The following is a 23,847-nucleotide window of genomic DNA, read 5'->3' as shown; positions in this document are numbered from 1 at the left end:
AGGGACTAGGAACCTTTGAGGAACTCGTTGCGTTTCGACCGCAGTGACCAGGATCTAAATTAAGTTCCGGGAACATTTTAGGTTTTTAAAAGGAGTTTTAGGGGGCGGGGTTTGCAGGGACGACCGACGTTGATTGTGGAGACAGTTTAATTTCCCTCTTCAGCATTTAACTCATTACAACATGCATCAGTGAATACTATGCAGCAGTAAATATCGTTGCAGTGTGACAATGTGTGATTTTAGATGGAACAGGCGGCTGCACTGAACTACAGTGTGTTTACCTCCAGGACCACCAGCAGCTCTCGTCCCATGTCATGTTCTTTACATACGTCAGCGGACTAATTTGCCTAATCTTTGCAGGTCTTTAGAGCGCTACGGAAACGCAGATATCAGTGAGCTGAAGGAACCTTTTAGTTTCTCAAAAAGTAGTTCCGGGACTAGAATTATCAGGAACTTCTTTGTGAAAACGCAGCCAATGTTAAATCACATCGTCCATATCAAATAAAGTAAATTCAAATGACTGTTTTTTTGTTTTTGGTTGAGTAGTAATGCAATGATGCATGTAATGCATGAAAATAAGTGAAAGTACTTTTATTATGAAAATGTAACCTTTACTTTAAATTTGTAGCTTTATTTAGTGGCTTAGGCAAAATCAAATGAATTACAAACAATTGTTAAAATGCTAGATTGTGTAACACTTGTTAGCTAGCATGATGTTAGCTCGTGAAGTTTTGACATTATGTTTCACATAATATGTATTACACTGAAAGCCCAGATGTCCCAGATGTTTTCCACCATGGATTTGTGGATCAGTGTGAGCTGGAGACCGTGAAAATAGTCTCAGAACTCCACACGCAAACGTAACCTGATCCGTGCGTATCAGGCGAGCCGTGCGCACACATTTAACAATCTGTAAATAAAAAAAATATATATATATCACAAATATTTTATACTTTGTATACACAGGAAGCTTTTCAAAGGTGAAAATTATGAGATTTGGGAAGCTGAAGTTGAAAATCTGTACGTAAAATATGAATACTGATTCAGGTTGCATTTGTAAAAGTGTTTTACACCAGATCAAATTGATTGGGATCTGTGTGTGGATTGGAACATGCACTGACGACTACCCAAAATAACGCACAAATCGTTTGCAGATCATGTAATTAACATTTGTGACCGTTTTGAGACAAATTTCACTCCACAGTGATGTTATAGACAGAAACATAATGGAGGGATGTGTTGAGTGTGTGGGTGCAGGTAAAGAGGAGGGAGGTTCTGGGACGCTGGAACGAACCGCTGAGCCTCATACCAGTGAGACTGTAAATGAGTGCTATTGGTTAATCCAGTGGAAGCACATATACAGTGGTTGTGATTGGACAACTGAGCGGGTCAAGTGTCTGCTCTTTGTTTAGGTGAGGGAGGGATACAAGGACGCTTTCAAGGTGCATTAGGTCAGAGAACAGTGTGGAAGTGATTCTGATAGAAATACTATTTGTAAGACTAGTGAAGCTGGATGAACAGGGACTATTTAATGTCTAGCTATTTATTTCTGCAGTGTGTGTGTGTGGAAAACTCTCCAAAAATGAATTCTACGGGTAAGGGCGACTAAGAATTTACATCGAATCTAATTGGTCGAGTCTTGCCCATAGTTGACTGATCGTCCAAGCACGCGTTGTTTTTATTATTTTGCTCACTGGTCCTCCTCTGTTTAAACTGTATGTATCATAGAAAAGCAGAGATAAATAGACACAGTTTCATATCATGTTTGATTTTCGTGGTCGTGAATAGAACTTTGGGTTCTAATTCCATTTCCGTCAATGTAGCGATCCAAAACGACAGGGAAGTAAAGGGACAGCCAACGAGAGAGAGAGAGAGACGTTAGCCACAAACAGCTGTTATATGTTTCTACGCCTCCCCAAAATTCAAATCATATGTAGCGCTCTGATAGTGCTACCTTATGTGAGGGATCTGATTAATAAACGTAGGCATATTCTCTGATTTTTAAATAGCCATGTTGTTATTTATGAATGATGAATGATCCTTCTTTTCACTAGACTGGTTACTGGTCAGCCCTGATACCCATACCTGGGCTTACCGAGTACCGAACCACTACCAGTATTCATTTAATGAGCTGTATGCCTCACTGAGTGCATCATTCCTTTATGTGTGAGGCAACGTCAGACTTGACCTGAACTTACTTTCCTTACTTTGTAGAACAAAATCTAACAAATGAATAAATAGATATAAATGTATTGAATTGTCATTTATCAAAAATAATGTTATCCGATCCGATCTCTAGTTTCAGCTTTCAAACAGTGACTTAAATATTCCTCCTGCTACTGTGTGTAACTGAGCAAACAGACAGTTCAGTTTACATCTTCTTGTAAACGCCTGCTGTCACGTGGGTGTTGAGAAAAACCTCCAGAGCACATGTTTAGTCATTTGTAGTCTTACCTTGGCTATCAGTGGCCAGTCTATCAGCCGTCTCCCAGTGTTCATAGCTCCGCAGGATGTTGTTGGTGATGTTAACGTGACTGGCAGCCATGTGGTGAATCCGTTGAGGGATGGCCACGCTTCCTGACGAGCCCGGGGCTCCTCCAGATCCTCCTCCCGCCCCTCCACTGCCGGCCGGGGAGGGGCTGAGAGAGAGGGGGGACGGGGTCCCGTTAACCCTGTAAAGAGAGGCAGTGAGTCCCAGTAACACCAAGAGAATTAAACAGGCAGCTTCTGTGTGCTGGAAGGGCTTTTGAATGACTTGATAACATACAAAGAAGAAAGTGTGTCAGCCAAGAGTTTAGCTTGTTACATATTTTCCAAACAGACTTACTGGCGTCAAGAATGTGTCTGCTGAATACTGTCTTTATTAGTTGTCTACTTTCTAAAGGTAAGACTGCTGAAAACGGCTCGACTGCTGTTGCACAAAAATGGGGAGAAGCATTATTTTTAAGTGGCTCTGGGTAAAAGATGAGAGCTGGAGGGGAAAGAACAAGCACTATACTTGTGTCAGAAAGCAACAAGTTTATAAAAAAAGATGGTATTAAAGCTGCATTTATGGATTTTGTTTTGGCCACTTGGGGGCAGTGGAACTCAAGATGGAGATATTATCACCTTATAAAGTTGTTATGACAAATGTGTTCGTAAACAGTTGCTTATTTACACATTAGCCTTCTTTTGTGTCATCTTTTCAGCCACCGGATAAATATCACAGTGGTACATCTCTGACATATCTGGTTCGTAATTTGGTTTTAAACCACTGAACCTCGTGCCATTCCTTGGATTAGTCTGAGCTCTTAAGGACAGAAGTTGTCTCCCCTGTCAGGCATTTTCTTCTCCTTGAATGTTTGTTTCTTACGGTTCTGTGCCAGCCACATGATAGATACATTATCAACTTACCCACTCGCTCGCTGTGAATGACCTGCTCTGTTCACACATGGGCTCAATAGGACATCACACAGACTTTGTACTAGGGAGCTGGCAGGGTAAAGTCTGTTTAATGTCCGGTCTGCATTATTCAGACATTTGCGTTCTCACATACAGCTCCTCCAGGTAATGTTAAAATATATATATATATATAATGTCTGCTGTTTGGTGCTGGGCAGGTAGTGTACAGTAGGTTTTTAGAGTTCTACTGAAGCTGCCTGCTACAGTCAGACTGAACCAAGACAGCAGAGAGGAACTGCAGAGTCGGTGCTTATTCTGGGTGACACCTTTCACATTACATGTAGTCATTTGATCCATTGTTGACAGAGATATCTTAGTGACAGATGAGTGCAACTTTCACTTTGTGGCATGCGAGCGCTAAACCACAACGTTGAGTTGGATCGATATCCGGTTTTTGCCGGTCTGGTGTACAAGCTGTTACCGGTCTGAGTTATTCAAACTGGCTGAACCGGCATTTCTCATTGTTAAGGTGGACCAGCTATTCTTAAATTAAGTGACAAGCTGCTCCTTTAAGTTTTGGTTGAGTGGCTACTGAGTCAAGTGAAGCACCAAGTGGTCAAATGTGTTGTACTGGTCCACTCTGACAGTTTGGCATCATATCAAACAGGTTTGAAAATGTTTACACCAGTCTAACATTATCGCAATGACAATGTTAGAATATAGATTGAAGCAGAATATTTCCTTAGATAAAGACATTTTGGAAATGTTTGGATCAAATGAGTCTGAAACAATGTTGTGGAGTGACACGTGGGTCAAGGTTTATTATTACTCGCACCCACCCAACCCATTATAAGTGTGACAATCGGCATCACCTGACCCGCAATAATGAAATTAAATGAAATTTATTCTATTGTCATATACATTTTTTACACATATATATGAAATTTAGCCTCTGCTTTTAACCCATCACCAACTTATTGGGAGCAGTGGGCTGCTGAGAAGCGCCCGGGGAGCAATATGCCTTTATCAACCACCAGAACCATTCATAATGTTTTGACCCAACACCTAAACCTGTGATCTTTGCTAGTAGGCTTACCCAAATCCGCCCCGACTCATAAATTGACCCGTGCATTACGCAGCCACCACTGGAATCTAATTCTATGAATAGCATAGCAATAATAATATTAGTGTAGCCTAATATTTATCTGCAACTGTGCAGATACTGCATTTAAGCAGAATGGTTATTTCAACGTTATGAATGAAGCGAAAAATGATACGGTATGTTATTGTTTATACCGCTGCACATCAATGATGGTGGAAATTAGACAAACTGGTATTTTGGCTTTTCCAAGTAGTGGTCATTTCAGTCCAAAAGGCTGTAAGAAGTATTACATGTGGGTGTGTGTTACTTTGATATACACTGTATAGTAACATCAGCCATGCTAGCACAAACTGCTCCCGCTGCCCTGCACAGCTGGGTGTGTGGCTCTGGCAGTGATGTAATGTCTGTGATGTGGCCTTGACCCTCTCCGACCCAACAACTTGTGCCTGATTCACACTCACCACACACAAACACACACACAGGCGTGCACACACACACACACACACACACACACACACACACACACACACACACACACACACACACGCACTGAGCTCCAGTCCTGCTGTTGTGCAGCATCAGAGCTGTCCAAACTCATTAGCTTCACATCCACAGCTCCTTCACCCCTCTCCTCCTCCATCCATCATCACTCCCTCCATCACTCCTTCTCACCCGCCACTCGGCAGCCCCTCCAGTCTTCTGCTCCTCACATCTACAACAAATCAATCCCTTTATTTGCTTCCTGAGGGGTTTGTTTGAGCAAGTGGCTGTCAGGGGCGCCATGGTATTTTGCAGCAGAGCTCCGGTGCATTATAAATTCTCAATTATCTGTGTGAATGAAGGGGGGGTGAGACTGCACACGTGTGTGTGTGTGTGTGTATGTGTGTGTGTTTGTGTGTGTACTCACTTCCCATTGATCCTCCAGGGAGAGGGTGCTTGGTGTGAACTCTTGGCTGAATTCTGGGTCACAGAAAGACAAATGTATTAAAACATGTTTTTTTATGGCTTACAGTAACAGCTTTAATAGATACATGAGACAAAGACTAGAGATGGAAGAAGGAGAAATGATAACATGTATCATCTGAAGGTAAGTCAATCAAAGTTTTGGTTTTACCTTTTAACAGAGCCAGGCTAACAGATTCCCCTTTTCTAGTCTGTATTCTAGGCTATGCAAACGGCCGGCTGGCTGTAGCTTCATAGTAAGCAGACAGCCAGCACAGTGCCATCAATCTTCTCTTCCAGCTCTGAGCAATAAAGCAAGCAGATTTCACAAATGCCAAAAGTCTTTCTCTATTTATCTCTTTATGTATTGGTCTAACGGGGTTGGCACCCATTGATTAACATTGCTGTAACAGTTATCCAAAAGGCTGTTTGCATCAGATAACTTTATTTTTAACTGATACAGTAAGAAATACAGAGTGATTGATATCTATAGCTATTGGTTTCCATAAATACATACTGTAATCCCTTCAGTTAATCAGTGATATAACAAACCCTCGGAGACGAAAGCGTCAGCTAAATTATTAATGTTATTATAATAGAAGCCAAACCCTTACTCTGCACATTAACAGTATGTAATGTTAAAATCCACATTAATGTGTCATGTAGTTATTACAGATCCCATTGGAATGTTTTTGTGCCGTTTCTCTTTTAAAATGAACCGCTCAGACTGCTCTCAGTGTTCTGTTCTTTCTGTCAACACGTGCTGTATGTACACAGCCTGTGCACACATACACAGCTAAACCCCCAGTCAGTCCCTTCCCAGGAATCCAATCCCATCAATGCAAATGCGGCACTGTGATAATGACATCCTCAGTAATTAATTAAACCAAACGTAATTAATCAAAACAAGCACATTAAACCCGAACAATCCACTGTGATGATTGATGGAGCTAATTAATACATTAATATCAAAGAGAAAGAATGGATTTTAATAACGTCATGCAAAATTAATGCACAGGCACCATGAAAATGAATATGAAATGTATTTGAGGGATTGTAATTGGCTTTTCATGTTTTTCAACCGCAGAGGGAGAAAATGAGAGAGAGAGGAAATAAAGTCCATGTCCAAATGTGTGTGTGTGTGTGTGTGTGTGTGTGTGTGTGTGTGCTACCTTGAAGTACTCCATGAGCGACCGCGAGTACTTGACAGCGTGGTCTTTCTTCAAATGGAACATCCTCAGATACAGCAGAGACAGACAGCGGTTACTATGGAAACAAAACCATTAGAGAAGGCAGATGAATCCTCTGTGCAAATCCCCTTTAAAGCTCCATCCTCAGTATTATTTTCATGTCATCCACACAAAAATGGACTTCAAACAAGTCCGCCTGGATTAGGAGGAACTTGAGTGAAGCAAAGAATGTGAGAAATGTAAAATACTAATATGTGATCAAATCAAAGTCCACGTCTTTGTGAAGTCATTCACAAGCAGAGCACACAGGTTTTCAAAAAACAGTAACAGTATTTTAAAACATTATATACAATAAAACAGAAACAAAAAATTATAATAAAAAAAACTATATATATATATATATATATATATATATATATATATATATATATATATATATAAGTGTAGGACAAGTTATGTATGAATTGCCTCCACTGGGTTGACTTTATTATAATAATCATAGAGCCTTCTCTCTCAGTTTCTGCAGGATTGTGTCTGTCAGGTGGACGGTGTACTATGAACTACAGTAAGCCTATAACATCTCTGTGACTGTCAGATCCTGACCTGCCATCTAAGTCATGCTTTGGATTTGAAAGATGTTTTTTAGCATCCAGCTTTAATCCGTCCCCTCTTTGGTCACAGTGTGCGCCGCTGATGACACGTTGTTGGCAGCTGTGTTCATGTTTCCTAATTGTTTCAGGTCCTGTAATTCAACTACTGACGCTGATCAATTTGTTCCGTTTTCGTCTGCTGATTTCAGACAGCAGCGTGAAAATCTTTTCCACCTTTTCGTTGTGAGTGAAACTTCTCAAACAGAGCGTAACAGGTAGCTTTACATAGCAGTTTGGTCGGGCTCATTCTGCTGGAGATCACATCTCATTTTCCTGAACAGAATTCGTCGTTGGAACGGACGAGTTTGTTCAGTTGGAAGGGGTTTTTCTGAATCCAACACTTGTACGAGTAAACCTCACACACGTAAGAGGAAGAGAGATTTAGGAGAAGAACATGAAAATGTTCTTGTGTGAGTCCTACAACGTTTACATTTCCGTACATTTAGGGCCGAGAGCGATGAAAGGTTTTAGTACTTCTGCATCAGCAACTGTGTGGCAGTGTGGCAGCATTTAAACCATCATGTACTATGTGGAGTATGAAAGCTAACAGACAAGAGAGAGAACTTATGACATTACACTGAGAGACACTGCAACCACTTGGCCAACATCCTAAACCTGCAGGACATCACAGCAATCCACCAAAAATATTATTATTACTAACTGAATAATTAAAAACAAAAGAATCTTAATGGTAAGAAACACCTGGCATTGGGAAACTCATGACCTCAGTATTTCTTAAATCCTGACTATGGCCCTGTACTCACTTTACTCTGCGAACACACACACACACACACACACACACACACACACACACACACACACACACACACACACACACACACACACACACACATAAAAAGAGAATCGTCATACCACAACACGGCTAGTTTCTTCTCAGCGACGGTGGCTGAATGGCTGGTGAAGTTCTTCAACCTCATGGCGTACCTGCAGAGGAGAGACGCTCATCACTCACATTTCCTCTGATCTATGGCGGTGAAGTGTTAACACACGTTATTTGTTAATGGAGGTCAATACGTGCATACTCATGGTTCATCTTAATTAGAAAACCAAGGTTAAAATCATTCGAGGAGTTGCTCTTTCTGAACGTTACGAATGTAAAGCGGTGACACGGCAATTAGAGATTCATTTCTTTCAGCATCCACCCTGCTGAAGTGCCCTTCGGCAAGACGAGCTACGGGTGAGCTTCATCTGACTCTGTGGAAGGATGAATGTATCCCTTGGTGGCTGATTAGGTATTTCAAAGATGCTGTGGGGATCAGCTGCTGCCTCCCGCCCTCGGTGACCCGGTCTGATTGCTCAGCGAGCTGGTTTAATCGGTCAAAATGAAATTCAGCGGTGATGGGTGAATCAAGTGAGAGCGCCGACACCTTTATCCTTCATCGATCTCTGTGGGGAAATTCTTGTCGCTTCCTTCTGCTCCCTCCTCCGGGAGGTCAAAGGCCAGAGTCACAGATCAGCAGCCCCGCAGCTGGTGGCGACTCGGCGTCTTGCTCAAGGACACTTCAGCAGGATGGATGAGTGCAGACAAGCGGGGCTTGAACCTGAGTCCTTCAGTGAAAAGACTCTCTCCCACTACAGCGCCCTGCTGTCAGCCTTCAAAGGAAGCAGTCATTTGTTATTCTCACTTTGCTCTCTTAAAAGTCTCGCTTTGCGGCTTCGTACACCGGCAGCTCTGGAAAACAGCAGCGGTCCTGTAACGCAACTCTCGTTAAACTCTGCTCATTAGCAGCACCACGGGTCTGTGATGCTTCAGACAACAAAGATTAAACATAAATAAAATATAATCCTGAGAGTCCTGACGTTTCTGAATACAGCACCGGCTTCATGCTAATTAGCTTTTAGTTGTTATTCCAAGACTCAGGTTTTGATTATCATTTTCTGTGGGCAGAGAGGTGAACATATGCAACCGCAGAATACTATTTCGGCTAATAGGCTAAATCTACAACAGGTCAGTGAGGTTGGGCTGATGAGAGAGGTGTAATTATAGGGGATGTGCTGTGGCAGTGCACATGGGAAGAACCCACTCATCTATGTGGGTCTTTGTGAAAGAATCAAGGAAATACAGCTACATATATAGCTACATATCTGAGTAGAGTGATTTCCAGAGAATTATCTTTGAAAAAAAAAGAACTGCTAGAATCTTTATGGACTGTGAGTTTTTCCTCTTAAGTTTACCTTGACATCCCTCGCCATCAATTGTAATCCTTTTAACAAACCTCGTCTAAAGAGGAGCAATGCATGTTGGGACGGTTGAGTATGTCCATTAAGCTGTTTATACTTCCTGCTAATCTTGTACAAATTTATTTCTCTCGTACAGAAAATCCCCAGACTGCTGACAACACACTGCATACTCAATCTTACGTTTACGAACAGAGCCAGAGATCAATTCTAACTACCGTATCCAAATCAGCAGGTCAGAATAGAAACGTCCTTTTGTTTGCTGGGGTTTATTTATGTGGAGTCCAGTCATGATTTGACAAGCTTTAAGCATAACTATATAGACAGCCAATCCCGCTTATGGTCATGTGTATTTTGTAGGTTACAAGTTCCTCACAGTAACTAAAAGTAATGCTTGTTGATAAACTCACACAAGGTTTTGGTCAAGCACGAAATAATATGTATATACATATAAATTAACTTTATATATATATATATACGTATATATATATAAACTTCACTTGATAACGTCAGTTTTCTGTCTGTCCCTCCTTACTGTACCTGATCAGCTCCACAGTCTCAGAGTACATGGTATACGGTGACTTGGCCTCCAGTGGATCTCGCTCCATAGCATTCCCACACTCTATGAAGGAGAGGGCGCCGTCGGCGTAGTTCACCGCTTTACCAAATTTGTCCATCTACAGATAAATAAAGAAGAACGAAAAAAAACAAAAGACGGACGAATAAGTGAATAAGAGAGAAAGCCGAAACGTGACAATGAGAAAAATCCCAAAAAGAAATGTAGCAGAGGAGAGACAGACAGAGAGAAGACAAAGACAGAAGAAGAACGTCTTAACAGCATTGTGGCAGACGCACTCTTGGAATAATCTCCTGCTAAGATGCAAAATCCCCAGATAAATGTGAGGAAACAACGCGTAAACACAAGATAAATAACAAGTTAAATAAATCTCATTTCATTGTCGGGGAGGGGATCAGATAATTCTTTTGATATTGTATAATCTTGCAGACATCATCAGTCCTTGAATGCAATGTTCCCCCGGAGACAAATGGTGCAATAAATAACACAAATTATACAGTGCGCCACTTGATGTGAAATAGATTTTCATTCTTCGGAGACTCGCAGTGCACACACATGATCAACAACACGCACACACACGCACGCACACACACGCACGCACACACACACATGCACACACACACACGCACACACACGCACACACACACACACACACACACACACACACACACACACACACACACACACACACACATCTGAGCATGTGCACGCTTAATTAAAGTCTAGACTCGTGATGGTAGCATCGTGTTATCAAATCATTTTCTTGCCGTCCGTTTGTCCGTCTCCTCGTTGTCCACTCTATGTGCTCAAGGACGGAAGTGTAAATGTGTGTGTGTGTGTGTGTGTGTGTGTGTGTGTGAAAGAGTTGTGGGAGACGACATCTTACCAAAGCGTCGGCCTTGTGCTTCAGTCTCTTGGCCTCCTGCATGTAGTAGTCTGCACTGTGGACTCTGGGAACAGCACAGAGAAAAAGAGCATATATAGCATGTGACAATAAATAAATAATTAAAACCCTGCTGGGTGATTTACATAATCACTGGCTACGAGTAGCTTGCTGTGAGTTATATACAGTAGCCTATTTAGGTATACATACCTCAGGCTCAGTGTAACCTGAGTGTAACAACAAAACATGTTGTTTCATGAATAATGCAGGATCCCTTTGGGACAAATAAGCAACACGATGTATCATCTTTTCTCGTCTCAACACAACTGGACCAGTGGTGAGGTAGTTACAGACGTTTTAAAACATCTAATCTGCAGCATGAGGTCGGCTGTCCTCCCTAAAAGCAGATGAGTTGTTTCAGGAAGAGACAAGTTGTGTTAACCCTCTGAACACCAAGTGGTTGTCAGCTGTCACATTCGACTCTGTGGCCTCGTTTTTCACTGCAATATAAAAGTCCTGTACCTCTATGGAGACAGCACCACCATGGCTCGAAGTGGAGAGAACTCAAACAGGTCTTTTGTGCACTATAACACAGTGACCATGCCATGAATCATAAAAAAAAAGGAATTTCATTGATCATTTCATGATTCCATTGTTTGTAAAACAATGGAATCTATATGTCCAACATTTTTCCAAATGTCCACAAGTGTTACCAATTATGGAAAGAAAATGATATATATTGAATTATTGACATTTTTACAACCTCTTCTTACAGCCTCTCCTCAATGCTCTGAGCTCAGCAGCCTGCAGTTCAGTCTAAGTTTCACAGGATTGTTGTCACGTGTTGTCACAACAAATTCAAAATCTCTGGTTAAAGTAAAAGGTTTATTTTGGGCGAGATGTTAAACGAGACATGTAGAATGAAATGTTTTTGATGAAATATCACCTGACGATAATGACAGCTGCTGGCGAGGATAAACGGTGCAGTTTTGGCGATTGTTAAAAGAAAACATGCTGGCAGGTTTTGATGTTCAGAGGGTTGAGACAGACATGAGAATGCATCAGAGGTCTCCGTGGGACCACTCGGTTCAGTCAGGGTGGGTCCAAACTCTATTCAGGCTAATTGGGTTAGGTAGGGTCCTGCTCTACTGTGTCAAGTCTCAGGTCTGTGTGTCAATATGTCTAATACCCTAGGGGATCTAAGTAGACTTGCCATCAGTTCTAATCACAAGGTGTGTAATAATTCAAATTATTGTGCTACATTCTATTATGTTGGTTAAGCAGAGGGTTTTGTCTTGATCTGGAGCCCGGGTGGTGAACGGAGAAGATGAGGAGCAGCAGTCTGGACTGGTCTGGTGTCAGTGTGACTTGTAAAGCACAGAGGAAAATGACATGTATAGCTAATCTCTCTGACCGCAGCTAATTAATAATAGTTAATTGCGGGAGCATCATGCAGCTGTCACTGTCGGGGTTCTCTCTGTATCAGGGTCTTTTGGTGTCGACAGCTTTTCTTTATCAGGTCTAATTATCCTCAGGTCCCTTTTGGATTGTGTGTGTGTGTGTGTGTGTGTGTGTGTGTGTGTGTTGTTGGTTTTTTATTCATGCATGTCAGGTTTGGGCTATTCTGACATTACCAGACCTATCTCCCCCCTGCTAGTGCTAAAGAACGGTCCGCTGCTCCAGACTAACCTTTCTCTGTTGGTCACACCAGCACAGTGTGGGGTTTTTTTGCCGGCAGAGGCACCAACAATAATGATCATCATGGAATTGTGACTCACACAGTGACAGAATGGATAACTGCCATTATAATTCCAAACTAAGGGAGAGACGCTCGGCGTTGTTTATATTTCTTTAAACCAATCACAATTGTCTTGGCGGCACTAAGCTCAGGATGCAGCCCTTGCAAAATAAATAGCAGCTGGGAAAGGGGAGGAGAATTCTGTCTGGAATAAGCAGCCAATGGTAGGCTTGTATTCACATTCTACATCCTGTGAGTCAGACTAGGCTTGGGCTGGTTTTCCAAGAGTCTCTTTTGGGTCGGGTACAAAATTTGGGACCAGAGAGGGCCTCTGGAATGCATTATTGTGTAAGATCATAAGATAGATCATGGTGGCAATAATTAGTAGCTACCTGAGGTGGGACCACCATGCATTGCCATTTGTGTCTTCTATATCTATCATTTTACACCTGCAATTAGTTTTATGTTGACCACCACGTAGAACAAACTTATCTTTGGTATAATTTTTTCTGACTGGCACTTAACATTAGTTAAGTTCTCTCCTGCAAGATTGGATGTTGTCGGATTGGGTCAAACTAAGCGGATCTGGGGAATAACTTGTGGACTTGGTGGGATGAAAAGCGTTAACGTCAGTTTAGTCAGGAAATCAACTGATTTGTGGCACACTTTCAAAATAAAATACTACTTAATCTTAATCTATTTTGGGGGAAGGTATCAAGTGTTTTCAAGCCGAAAGACTTAAGTCCAAGTGAAGTCACGAGTCATTGACGTTTAAGTCCAAGTCGAGTTCCGAGCCTTTTTTGATATTGTCAAGTCGTCTCTAAAGTCATCAAGACTTTAGAGACTAGAGTCTTGTGATCGAGACCAAACCTGTAAAACCACAGCTACGTTCTAAATCCACTGGTATTGCTGGTACTAAAGCCACCCAGCTTTTCACCCATAAAACAACCCCTCAGTCAAATTCAAACTGTTGGCCTCCATTAAAAAAGGAAACAGAGATATTGAGTTTACATTATTACACTTTTGTTGAATAAAGAAAACTCTGCTCTGTCTTCATTGACTGCATTTAGTTATCTCAGAGAGAGGACTCGTACAGCATAATTAACACAAACCGTGTGATGTAAAAACAAGACACATAACATGTATACAGTGGAATAATCCGAGACCTGTTCCAATTAAACAGGAGACACCTGCTGTCTCCTAACACAGGAGAAGGAGAGATTACTTATACAAGCACCGAGGGAGTAACGTACAGAAGGCATGGTCTTATGAACAACGATGATAAAAATATAAATGTGTTTATAAATGATGCTGCTAACAGACTTCAGGAGGTAAAGCAGCATCTAAGGATCGCTTGCAGTCATTTTGTTCATTCTTTGTACGTATTGCCGTGCACGGTATAACCAGTATTTCCACATACGTGTCGCTAAACGTCAGTCGTGGTCGGCGAGGTTCTGCAGGTTCCATCAGTGGTTCCGACCACACCTCCGAGTCTGACTGTCCGTTGGCATGGTAACCGTCTGCACTGGGCTTCTCGCTGTGGGTGTCGACTTCCTGAAGTAGGGAAGGCATTAAATCCACGGTTATGATAGCATTACAATGTGTGGCTTTCATCAAACTGCTGCTTAAACTTTATCGCCGGCTTCTCATTCAGTGATGGATTCACTTTGCCAGCTGAATTAACGGTCTTTAATGCTGTCACCGTTATACGTCAGGGAGGAAAGGATGGAAACAAAATAAGCCTGAGAGGTGTGGCTGAACTGACTCATCTGTCATGTGTGCCACAAGTAGATACTACAGAACATTATGATTATATATTCACACGCAAATCCATGACAAAATCGAACATTTTGCAGTTTAAGCTCTTCTTAAACTTTAAATGGAAATTAAGTACAATATGTTTAAATGTATTGTCATTTTGTAAATTCTTCTACAGCTAGTAGTTTACTGGGAGCACTTCTTTATTAAAAGTTGTGCTTTTTGCATCTGTGCTGCTGGTTTTCATACATTACCTTCTACTGCACATCAAAAGCAGTGGTAGAAAATAACTCATTTGTTAGGTACAATTTTGAGGTACTTGTACATCACTTGAGCATTACCATTTCATGCTACTTTATACTTCTACTCCACTACATTTCAGAGACAAATATACTTTTTCCTATATTTATTTGATTGCTTTAGTTACTTTGCAGATTTAGATTATATGTCATTATAGATTAAGCTACCCAGCTGTGTACATAGTGGTTAAAATTAGCCCCATCTTCAGCAGCCGCAACATTTAAGTGATGTACACATTACTGCATCACTACCGATAACCCAGACATATATAAATATCATATAATATATATGATTCTGAAATGGGCCATTCTGCCTAATGACTACTTTTACTTTCAATACTTTAAGTTTATTTTGATACCAACACTAATAGTTCACTTGGGTAAACTTAAGAATGGATTGGTTTGCTGCTTTTAGCCAAGTAAAAGCTCTGAATGCTTCCTCCACCATGGAACAAAACACTTACACAACATGTGTCAGTGTCTTTGGCTCCTGAAACTCCTGAAACGCGGTGGAGATGTGTGTCACGCTGCAGATTCATGGCATGTCATTAACTTGAGAGTTATTTTTGGGAACAGTGCCAGTGTCAGGGGAGCAACTAAATTTTACGCCAAGATAATGCCACCAGCCTACTATCACTCCAGCATAGGGCTCTTCTCATGTCTCCATTCTGTGCCTCCCGTCTCCTCTCCTCTTCCGCTTTTGACCTGAAAATCCATCTCAGGGCTCCATCATGAAGGACGTCCCACTTCCTAAGATTAGGTTTAGGGAGCGTGGAGGAGCAAGAAGCAATACACCGGTGTGTTCATACAGAAGAGGCGTCAACTGGAATAATCTGAAGCCATGGCAGGACTAGCAATGCAACTGCTCCTTTTGTATTCTTAAGTTGTAAATAATTAAGATGATCAGATCGATTAAAGGCGCGGTCAAACTTTCTGTCCTTCACTATTTGTGTAGCACCTCGTAAGTGCATGAATACAGAGGTACAACAAAACAGCTGATGCAGCTGTGACGCACATTTTTAATTGACTTTGCTTAAAAATGGCGGCTCCAAGGCAAAGATGTCTCATTTGTTAAATGCCTGTTGCCTCATCTCCCATCTCCTTCCGTCTTTTCCTCCCTTCCTCCGCTTGCATCTCCAGTGGGCGGGACAAAGATGCGAGGAGAGGAGGCGAGGAAAGGAATGGAGGTTGTACAAACTGGGAAATGAGAAAGGCCAATCTCTTGGAAACATGGTGTATTATACAAACAAGAGCAAGTTTGCTTTTGCAAATGGTGACACGTACAATAGCAGCACTTTTTGAGCACTTACACTGCCGTTCCTCGCGTGTGCTGACGCCTTGCCTTCACCTCTCCTGTGTCTGTGTGAAGAAGAGGAAGAGGAAGTGGAGGAGGCGGAGCAGGGCAGCATCCCGGAGGCGACGCCCTCCTGGCCTAAAGAGGAACTGCTGTCACAGGTCCGTTTACGAGGCGGATCGTCAGAGAGCGGCGACAGGAGGGGTGGAAGCAGCTTGTCTTCACGCCACCGAGACTGCTTCCTGTTTAGTGAGCTACTGAACACACACACACACACACACACACACACACACACAGGCACAAAATTACAAAGCAGTATGAGTATTACTTTATTTATCGTAACTGAATATTAGCGTTTTACTAAATGTTTATTTAGGATATGTGTTAATTAGTTGGCTTAATTGTGACTATTGCTGAAGTGTGATTCTTGCTACAATTAACACCCTGCCATTGCTTAGTGGCACCAGAGGTGTGAGGCAGTAAAGCGATGCCCATTGGTTGCTAATAGTGGTCGTTTATTCCAGGTCATATGTACTTCAGTTAAAACACATTCCCACAACAACGGATCACAATTCATCTCGACAATAGGGTGAAATAATCATGACAGCAAACTATAACTGACAAATGATGAATCATGACTCATAAAACATTGTCAGACAATTTATCAAAACGCCACTAACGCCAAAGCCACATCATAGCACAGCGGAGACAGATAAATGTACCATAAACCCACAAATATAATATAAAAACAAACATTTATTATTCATATTGTTATTACATTATGAATGGAAATAAAATATAAATATATGTGCTTTGGGAATTCTTCTGCAATCTGATTTTAACCTGCCGTTAGTCTTGGAACATGACTGAACAAAACAGCTTCAAATTATGTGGAAAAAAATATATTTTGAGAACATACAATCCCTCTTTTGATGTATTTTGTATTTAGCAATGAAAAAAAATTGAACACTTAATACCAAAGCCAAAAACCTATGTATCAGTGGCCAAAACACTCCTGTGTTGTTGTTTTTTTACTGAATTTGGATGACAGAGGTTCAGAAAGAATGCTGATCATCACTTGTTTGGTATTCCTTAGCTTGAGTGACGCTGTCACTTGACTTCACTTGACTGAACCCGTTTTGTTGATGACGGCGTGATGAAACACTGATACACGAGGCAGCATTCGGGGCTATGCCAATCAATGGACTTGGCTTGATTTGACTTTCTTTATCTTTGCCATCACATTATTTCATCAACAGACGTGTAAAGCCCTACTTGTTGAGACTTCATCTGCAGTCGCTGAATGATGTTTTCCTTCTAAAATTGTTGTGATTCTGCCCTCCCTGCTCGAGCATCGACGGTTATTCCCTCAGCCGCCATATTGTTGCTCTTGTGACTCATATTGTTTGCAGCACAACAGATCATATTTTTATGTTTTTCCTCCGCCTGGAAACTCTGGGGGTTTGATGCGGCGGGAAAAGTTGCTGAGCTTGCAGAACATCGCCCCGGGCCCCGACATTAGTGATAATATACAAAACCAGGGAGACAAAGACTAATTAGCTGCTGCAGTGCGTGTGTGTGAATGTGTGAGTTATGTGTGTGCTTTTGTGTCTGTGTACAGCATAATTGATGTGTGCACGACTATGCTAATTTGTGTGCATTTGTGTGTCTATCCTTAAGTGGATGCCGATGTGTGTGCAGGAAAACATAAGAAAGCTCTCATAGCTCATTTATGTATACATATAACTCGGAATACTTATATATACATACACATATATATACATACATATATATGTATAAATATATAAATAAATATATAAAAGAGCTACGAGAGCTTTCTTATGCTTTCCTGCACACACACACACACACACACACACACACACACACACACACACACACACACACACACAGGTGCACACACATATGCATACATATACTTACTTATATATACTGTTATATACTATTATGAACATTTTCCTTAAGTCCGCATTTCTGCAGACTCTGCTGGGAATTACCCATATTTCCTAGCGTTGTGAAGTTTAACACGGGTTTACCAGGGGAAGCCCGAAGGCATAAAAAAAGGTAAACAAAGAGGACCTCACATGGGTGCCTTGAACATTAAATGAACACAGAAACATTAAGGATTTAGGATGATACTCAAAAACACACAAAATCAGAGGAATGCGAGCAGAGACTATCTCACAGCTGATGTATTCATCAACTATTTCTTTTCATGTTGTTAGTGAAGCTGTGTTGACAAAAACGGATAAATAGATTATTTGAAATTACCTCTCGTAAAGCAAGAGCCTGGAAGACTTTCAAATCAGGGAGTAAACAATATAAAATAAATAACCACGATTGCACATAACATGTTATGTTGCAGCTAAGTGCTCTCCCATTCGTATTCACACCATTTCAAGCCCTTGCAGACTCTCACACCCAACCATTTACCAGCTGACGTCAGTTCAGGCCTTAGGGGGGACATTGGGATTAGTCCACTGACTTTGAACAACAACATACATTTGCTTTCCTGCTAAAGTCTCCTTCTCATCTAACTTACAAACATGACCACACATCTCGTCCTGCAACCTGTCTAACGTTGAAAGAACTTTCACCTGGGAAAGGTGCACGGCTAACGTCAGTTTGCAGGCTAAGTAACGTTAGCTAATTCAGGCTAGCTGTTTAGCTGCAGCACATTGTTGTTTCAGGATGCTTTCCCACGGCCTTCAAGATTGCCAAAGTCACCCCCCTTCTGAAGAAACCATCACTTGACCCCTCTGATGTCAAGAACTTCAGACCGGTTTCTCTTCTACCCTTTCTATCCAAAACACTTGAACGTGCTGTCTTTAACCAACTGTCTTCCTATCTCCACCAGAACAGCCTTTTGGACTCCCACCAGTCCGGGTTCAAAGTGGGTCATTCTCCCTGTTTGCATCCTACCTGACGGGTCGATCCTACCAGGTGACTTGCAGGGGGGCCGTGTCGGAACCACGCATGCTGACTACGGGGGTTCCGCAAGGTTCAGTCCTGGGCCCCCTTCTCTTCTCGCTCTACACAACATCTCTGGGTTCTGTTATTCGCTCGCATGACTTCTCCTACCATTGTTATGCCGATGACACCCAGCTGGTCTTGTCATTTCCCCCCGGTGACACCCAAGTGGAGACGCGCATCGCTGCGTGTTTGGCTGACATCTCAAAGTGGATGACGACACACCACCTCAAGCTCAACCTAGACAAAACTGAGCTACTGTTCCTCCCGGGGAAGGGTTGCCCGCACCGGGACCTGTCCATCACCATTGATGATACCGTGGTGACGCCAACTCGGACTGCGAGGAACCTGGGTGTGACCCTGGATGACCAACTGTCATTCTCAGCAAACATTTCATCCGTTACACGCTCCTGCAGATTCCTGCTCTACAACATCAGGAGGATTCGTCCCTTCCTCACTGACGAGACGACGCAGGTTCTCATCCAGGCTCTTGTCATCTCCCGCCTGGACTACTGCAACTCTCTACTCGCCGGAGCCCCGGCGTCGGCCATCAGACCTCTGGAGCTTGTCCAGAAAGCCGCAGCTCGCCTGGTGTTCAATCTCCCCAAGTTCTCCCACACAACTTCCTTTCTCCGTTCTCTACACTGGCTACCTGTAAGAGCTCACATCCAGTTTAAGACTCTGGTGCTAGCCTACAGGGCAGTGAAAGGAACAGCTCCTTCCTATCTCCAGGCCATGGTCAAGCCTTACACCCCCGCCCGACCACTTCGCTCTGCTGCCTCGGGGCGATTGGTTGCCTCGTCACTCAGAGGTCCTGGCGGCCGATCGACCCGGTCACGGCTGTTTTCTGTCCTGGCCCCACAGTGGTGGAATGAACTTCCCACTGACGTCAGGACAGCAGAGTCGCTGCCCATCTTTCGGCGCAGGCTGAAAACCCACCTCTTCAGGAAGTGCTACCCTGAGCCTTCCACTTAGCACTTACTGTATTCATACTAGCTTGTTGCACTTATTGTAGTCGTATTACTTATAGCACTAACTGTTTTTCTTGTTTTGGCACTGTACTTTGGCTCTGAGTTATGCTCTGCTTCATGCTCTTAGATGCTTGTTTGTTGAACAAGCATCTTGAATGCACTTATTGTAAGTCGCTTTGGATAAAAGCGTCTGCTAAATGACTGTAATGTAATGTAATGTAATAAACTTACCTGAAAATGTAACTTTGCTTTGTTCGGTTGCTGGTGTGGTCTCAACTCCTCAATATCACTAACAACACACTGCCTGGAGATGGCGTGCTAGCTATGTGCTAGCTACATGGTAAGCTACAATAAGTTTGTTTCCTTTGTATCACGTTAGCGACAATTAGCCTGCTGCTGCTGTCAATCAATGAAAACAAACATGGACACGTCTCTCTAGTTGGCTAGGAGGAAAAGGAGTATTCATGATATTTTCTCAAAATAATTTCTTCCCTTCCTATCAGTGATAAAAAAAACTATTAATAATGCTTTTAAAAGACACATTGACATTATGTTTTTACTACAGAAAGGGATGACTTCAGATTTAGAAGACTATTTATGGTCTTTGCTGAAATTTGAATGTGCTCAAACGCTCCAAAACAAACACAACTAAACCCAGCCTTTCCGGGGTCAAAAAGTTGGCCCTTAACATAAGTCTTTTCTTATTATCTGTTGTCAAAATACGACCTGTCTGATTAAAACGGGGTGATAATAACTGTCAAAAGCCACAGTTTAGAAATCGCTGAATGGGTCTGAGCAGGATGATCACATCATCCAGTTTACAGCTTCCATAAAAAGCCTCTTGGATGATGAACAGACACTCTGGGGTGTCTGCCGTACAATGTCATGGGTTCAAGTCCAGGTCGCCCCTCTCTCCCTTCTGTGCATCCTTTGATGACGCCGTGATGCTATAAAAATATTTCCTCTGTGGCTGTCATGTCGAGGCTTATTTATAGCGACAGCCGGCTTAGTCTGTTTTTAATAATTCACACGGAAAGCTGAAATTCACTTTGTCAATCCGGTGTCACAGTGTGGATTGAACTCACCTCTGCGGTGACTTCAACGCCACATTGAAAATGTTAAGCCTGCCTCAAAATACTCAGTAAACTTGTCTGATTACCTCCACTAGCGTCAATCCCAGGAACATGAGAATGTGGTGTTCGGGGGAAAAAATGGGGAAAGGGAACGCTGAGCATTTTTCAGTTTACAGGAATTACTTAATTCTCACATTTGACATGTTTATTGGAAAGTAAGGTCCTTTAAATCTTGATTCACCATGAACGTGATTACCTGTCCTCCCTGTTAAAGCTGGAGCGCAGGACTATTACAAATAAATGTCTGTTACAATCAAGCCCTTGCCAAACGAGTTCACACAATGCTGATTAAGCCCATTGCCGTCATTAAAGGCTCTCTGTATTTCGCACAATACCGGAGTTGTGGTGTCTGCGGCGCCCTGGATGTGATCCGTTTTATGTCAACCAACCAGAGCTAAACGGGGCAGGAAGGAAGGTGGGGGTGAGACCATATAGGGACAGAGTATCAGCTCGGAAAAGCTCAAAAGATACGGCGGTAAAATCCTAAGAAGCATCCAAGAAAAGGTTTGTGGAGTGGATGCTTCAGGTAAAAAAATAAACTTGCCGCTCAGAGGATTAAAGTAAAAAAAAAAAGACAGCTATAAGACAGCGAGGACAAACATCTCGAGCATATGTTATAAGATGCGTCAACAGTGTTTTGTGTAATTACTACCACTGCCAGTAGGGGGAGACAAACATACTGCACTCCAGCTTTAACTGACATTGTTTGGAAAGACACTAGTAGTGCTGTGGAGCAATGCTTTCACGAGTGGGTCCCTGTGAGAGTACTTTCTTGAGTAAAATACGTCACTCACTCTGCTGAGCTGTTCTTGTGGTTGTGTATCGGAGAGATGCAGGGCGGGAGGAGCTGACAGTCTTTGTCCAATCGCAGCTTCTTATTGCCGTTGACTGACGACTCAGTGTGGTCAGACTGGAATACAGAAGACAGAAAACACACAGTATTTATGTACAGTATTTACATTTGAGCAAGAAAGGACACAGATTTGGTAGTAAAATAAACATGAAAGAAACTTAAACAGGGAGAATCGGACGCCACAACACCTTGTGTTTCCTCTTGCTCTTGTTGGTGTGCTTCTCTGTTGGGACCGCCATGTTTCCAGCGGCCTGCCTCCTGTGTTTGCTCTCCGTCCTCCCTGCCAGCCTGGGATTACTCTGCTCTTGCACAGGGGGGTTGTCCAGGACCCCCGGACCTTGGCACGCCTTCTCTCTGTCCCTCCCCGCCGTCCGTTCCCTCTCCCCAAGCCCCGATCGGTCTCTGTCCTCTCTGTCCATCTGCCTCTCTCTCTCCGTTAATCTGTCTCTGTCACCTTGCCTCTCTCTGTCCTGCGCCAGCCGCTCGTTTTCTTCCTCCTGCTTCTCCCCTTTAGGTGGCTTCTGCCTCTCCCTCAGCCCCGGCCACTCTCTCTCGGCCTGCTTCTGTCTCTCCCGCTCGGGCACCCCTATCCTCTCCCCCTGTCTCTCCCTGTCCCTCCCCTCGCTCCCGTCCCTTTCGGCCAGTCCCGCTCTGGATCTTTCCCCCAAACCCTGGCCAGGCACCCTGCTAAGCAAACTCAGCTCAATTTTCACCCATAAACTCTGGATCTCTTGGTATTCCCTCAAGGGGGACGGAGGCACCTCGTGTCCCACGTTGGGAGGCGGCGACATGGACACTGGGTCTTTGCGCTGACCTCCTAACCCTCCGGGGTCAGGAACAGAAGTGCTGAATGAACCAGTTATGTTGCTAATGCTTAGGGCATTACTGCTGCCGTTGGCACCACCGCTGATGCTACCGTTACTGCTGCTGCTACCGTTAGTGGTCACACTGCCACCGTCTTTGACTCGGAGGCCCTTCCCTCCGAACGCTCCCAGGCTCCCCGCGGACCCGAGGCACGGGGGGAGAGGAGGCGCGTGTGTGTTGGACAGGGTCTGCGTGTTGATGGCCGAGTGCGTCGTCTGAGGCGGCAGCGCGGGGGTTTTGAGGGCTTGCTCCGAATCCGAGTGGCATTCGGAGGACGAGGAGGAGGAGTCCGTCTCGATGAATTCACGGGACTTGGGTGTGATCTTGGTGCTTGGACCTCTGTGTTTCTTCTTGTCCTGTTTGAAAAGGCAGAGAGGGACAAAGAGGGAGTGAGCTCTGGGATGATTTAATAACACGGCCAATGATTCATATTCATATGCAGTGACCTATGAGAATCACTGTGGCTGCTGATCAGGAAAGTGCACACAAACAAAAACACATGTAACTTTTAATCACTCTACACCCTCCACTGTGTAAAACTACTACCGTGATTAATTAAAGAAACAGGCTTTTTTTTATCTTTTGCTATCCCAATGAAAATAAATCTTGCTGATATGATATCAGCCAAAGCGTTTTAAAGCCCCTGCAGTCGAAAGAATCAGTCACGCTAAAAATATATATGACTGCATGTGATCATATCATGCAAATAAGGCAGCACACGCTTGTTCTACTAATCTGTGAAGTGAAATGAAACATGTCTGACGGTCTAATTTCATACCAGTCACACGACTGAGCACAGGCACTCTGATGACACATGTGGATGCGTTTTGCGTCTCCTCATTTGAATTATTTTCCTGCATGTAACTGCAGATTTTAAAAAAAATAAAGTTTATCTTCATCACAGGTAGGTGTCCGCTGATGGTTTCTCCTCACCAACGGTGTTCAGCCCTGATTGCTGCATTTTTAACAGTCCTATGAATTCAGACGTACGAGTCCCGTCCCGAGAGAAACTGGGAAAGTGAGCG

The 23,847-nt window shown here is 43.0% G+C and overlaps 1 protein-coding gene across 1 annotated transcript in view; it reads right to left on the bottom strand.

Annotated features, from left to right (window-relative positions):
- The window catches only part of aff2 (AF4/FMR2 family, member 2), a 153,489-nt gene that overhangs the window by 6,649 nt on the left and 122,993 nt on the right, over positions 1 to 23,847 (bottom strand). Inside the window, exons 16-25 of the mRNA XM_068714237.1 lie at positions 22,147 to 23,178; positions 21,900 to 22,015; positions 16,030 to 16,267; positions 14,083 to 14,216; positions 10,928 to 10,991; positions 10,005 to 10,141; positions 8,139 to 8,210; positions 6,598 to 6,691; positions 5,391 to 5,443; positions 2,455 to 2,672 (exon numbers count right to left, since the gene is read on the bottom strand). Coding sequence (XP_068570338.1) covers positions 2,455 to 2,672; positions 5,391 to 5,443; positions 6,598 to 6,691; positions 8,139 to 8,210; positions 10,005 to 10,141; positions 10,928 to 10,991; positions 14,083 to 14,216; positions 16,030 to 16,267; positions 21,900 to 22,015; positions 22,147 to 23,178 — 2,158 coding nt within the window. The remainder of the gene's footprint in view (positions 1 to 2,454; positions 2,673 to 5,390; positions 5,444 to 6,597; positions 6,692 to 8,138; positions 8,211 to 10,004; positions 10,142 to 10,927; positions 10,992 to 14,082; positions 14,217 to 16,029; positions 16,268 to 21,899; positions 22,016 to 22,146; positions 23,179 to 23,847) is intronic.

This window comes from Cebidichthys violaceus, unplaced genomic scaffold (assembly GCF_023349555.1).
Source record: "Cebidichthys violaceus isolate CVI_PGR_0920_01 unplaced genomic scaffold, fCebVio1.0.p SCAF_2, whole genome shotgun sequence".
Lineage (NCBI taxonomy): Eukaryota > Metazoa > Chordata > Actinopteri > Perciformes > Stichaeidae > Cebidichthys > Cebidichthys violaceus.
The sequence above is the reverse complement of the archived record's forward strand: the minus strand, read 5'-3'. Positions and strand labels throughout refer to the sequence as shown.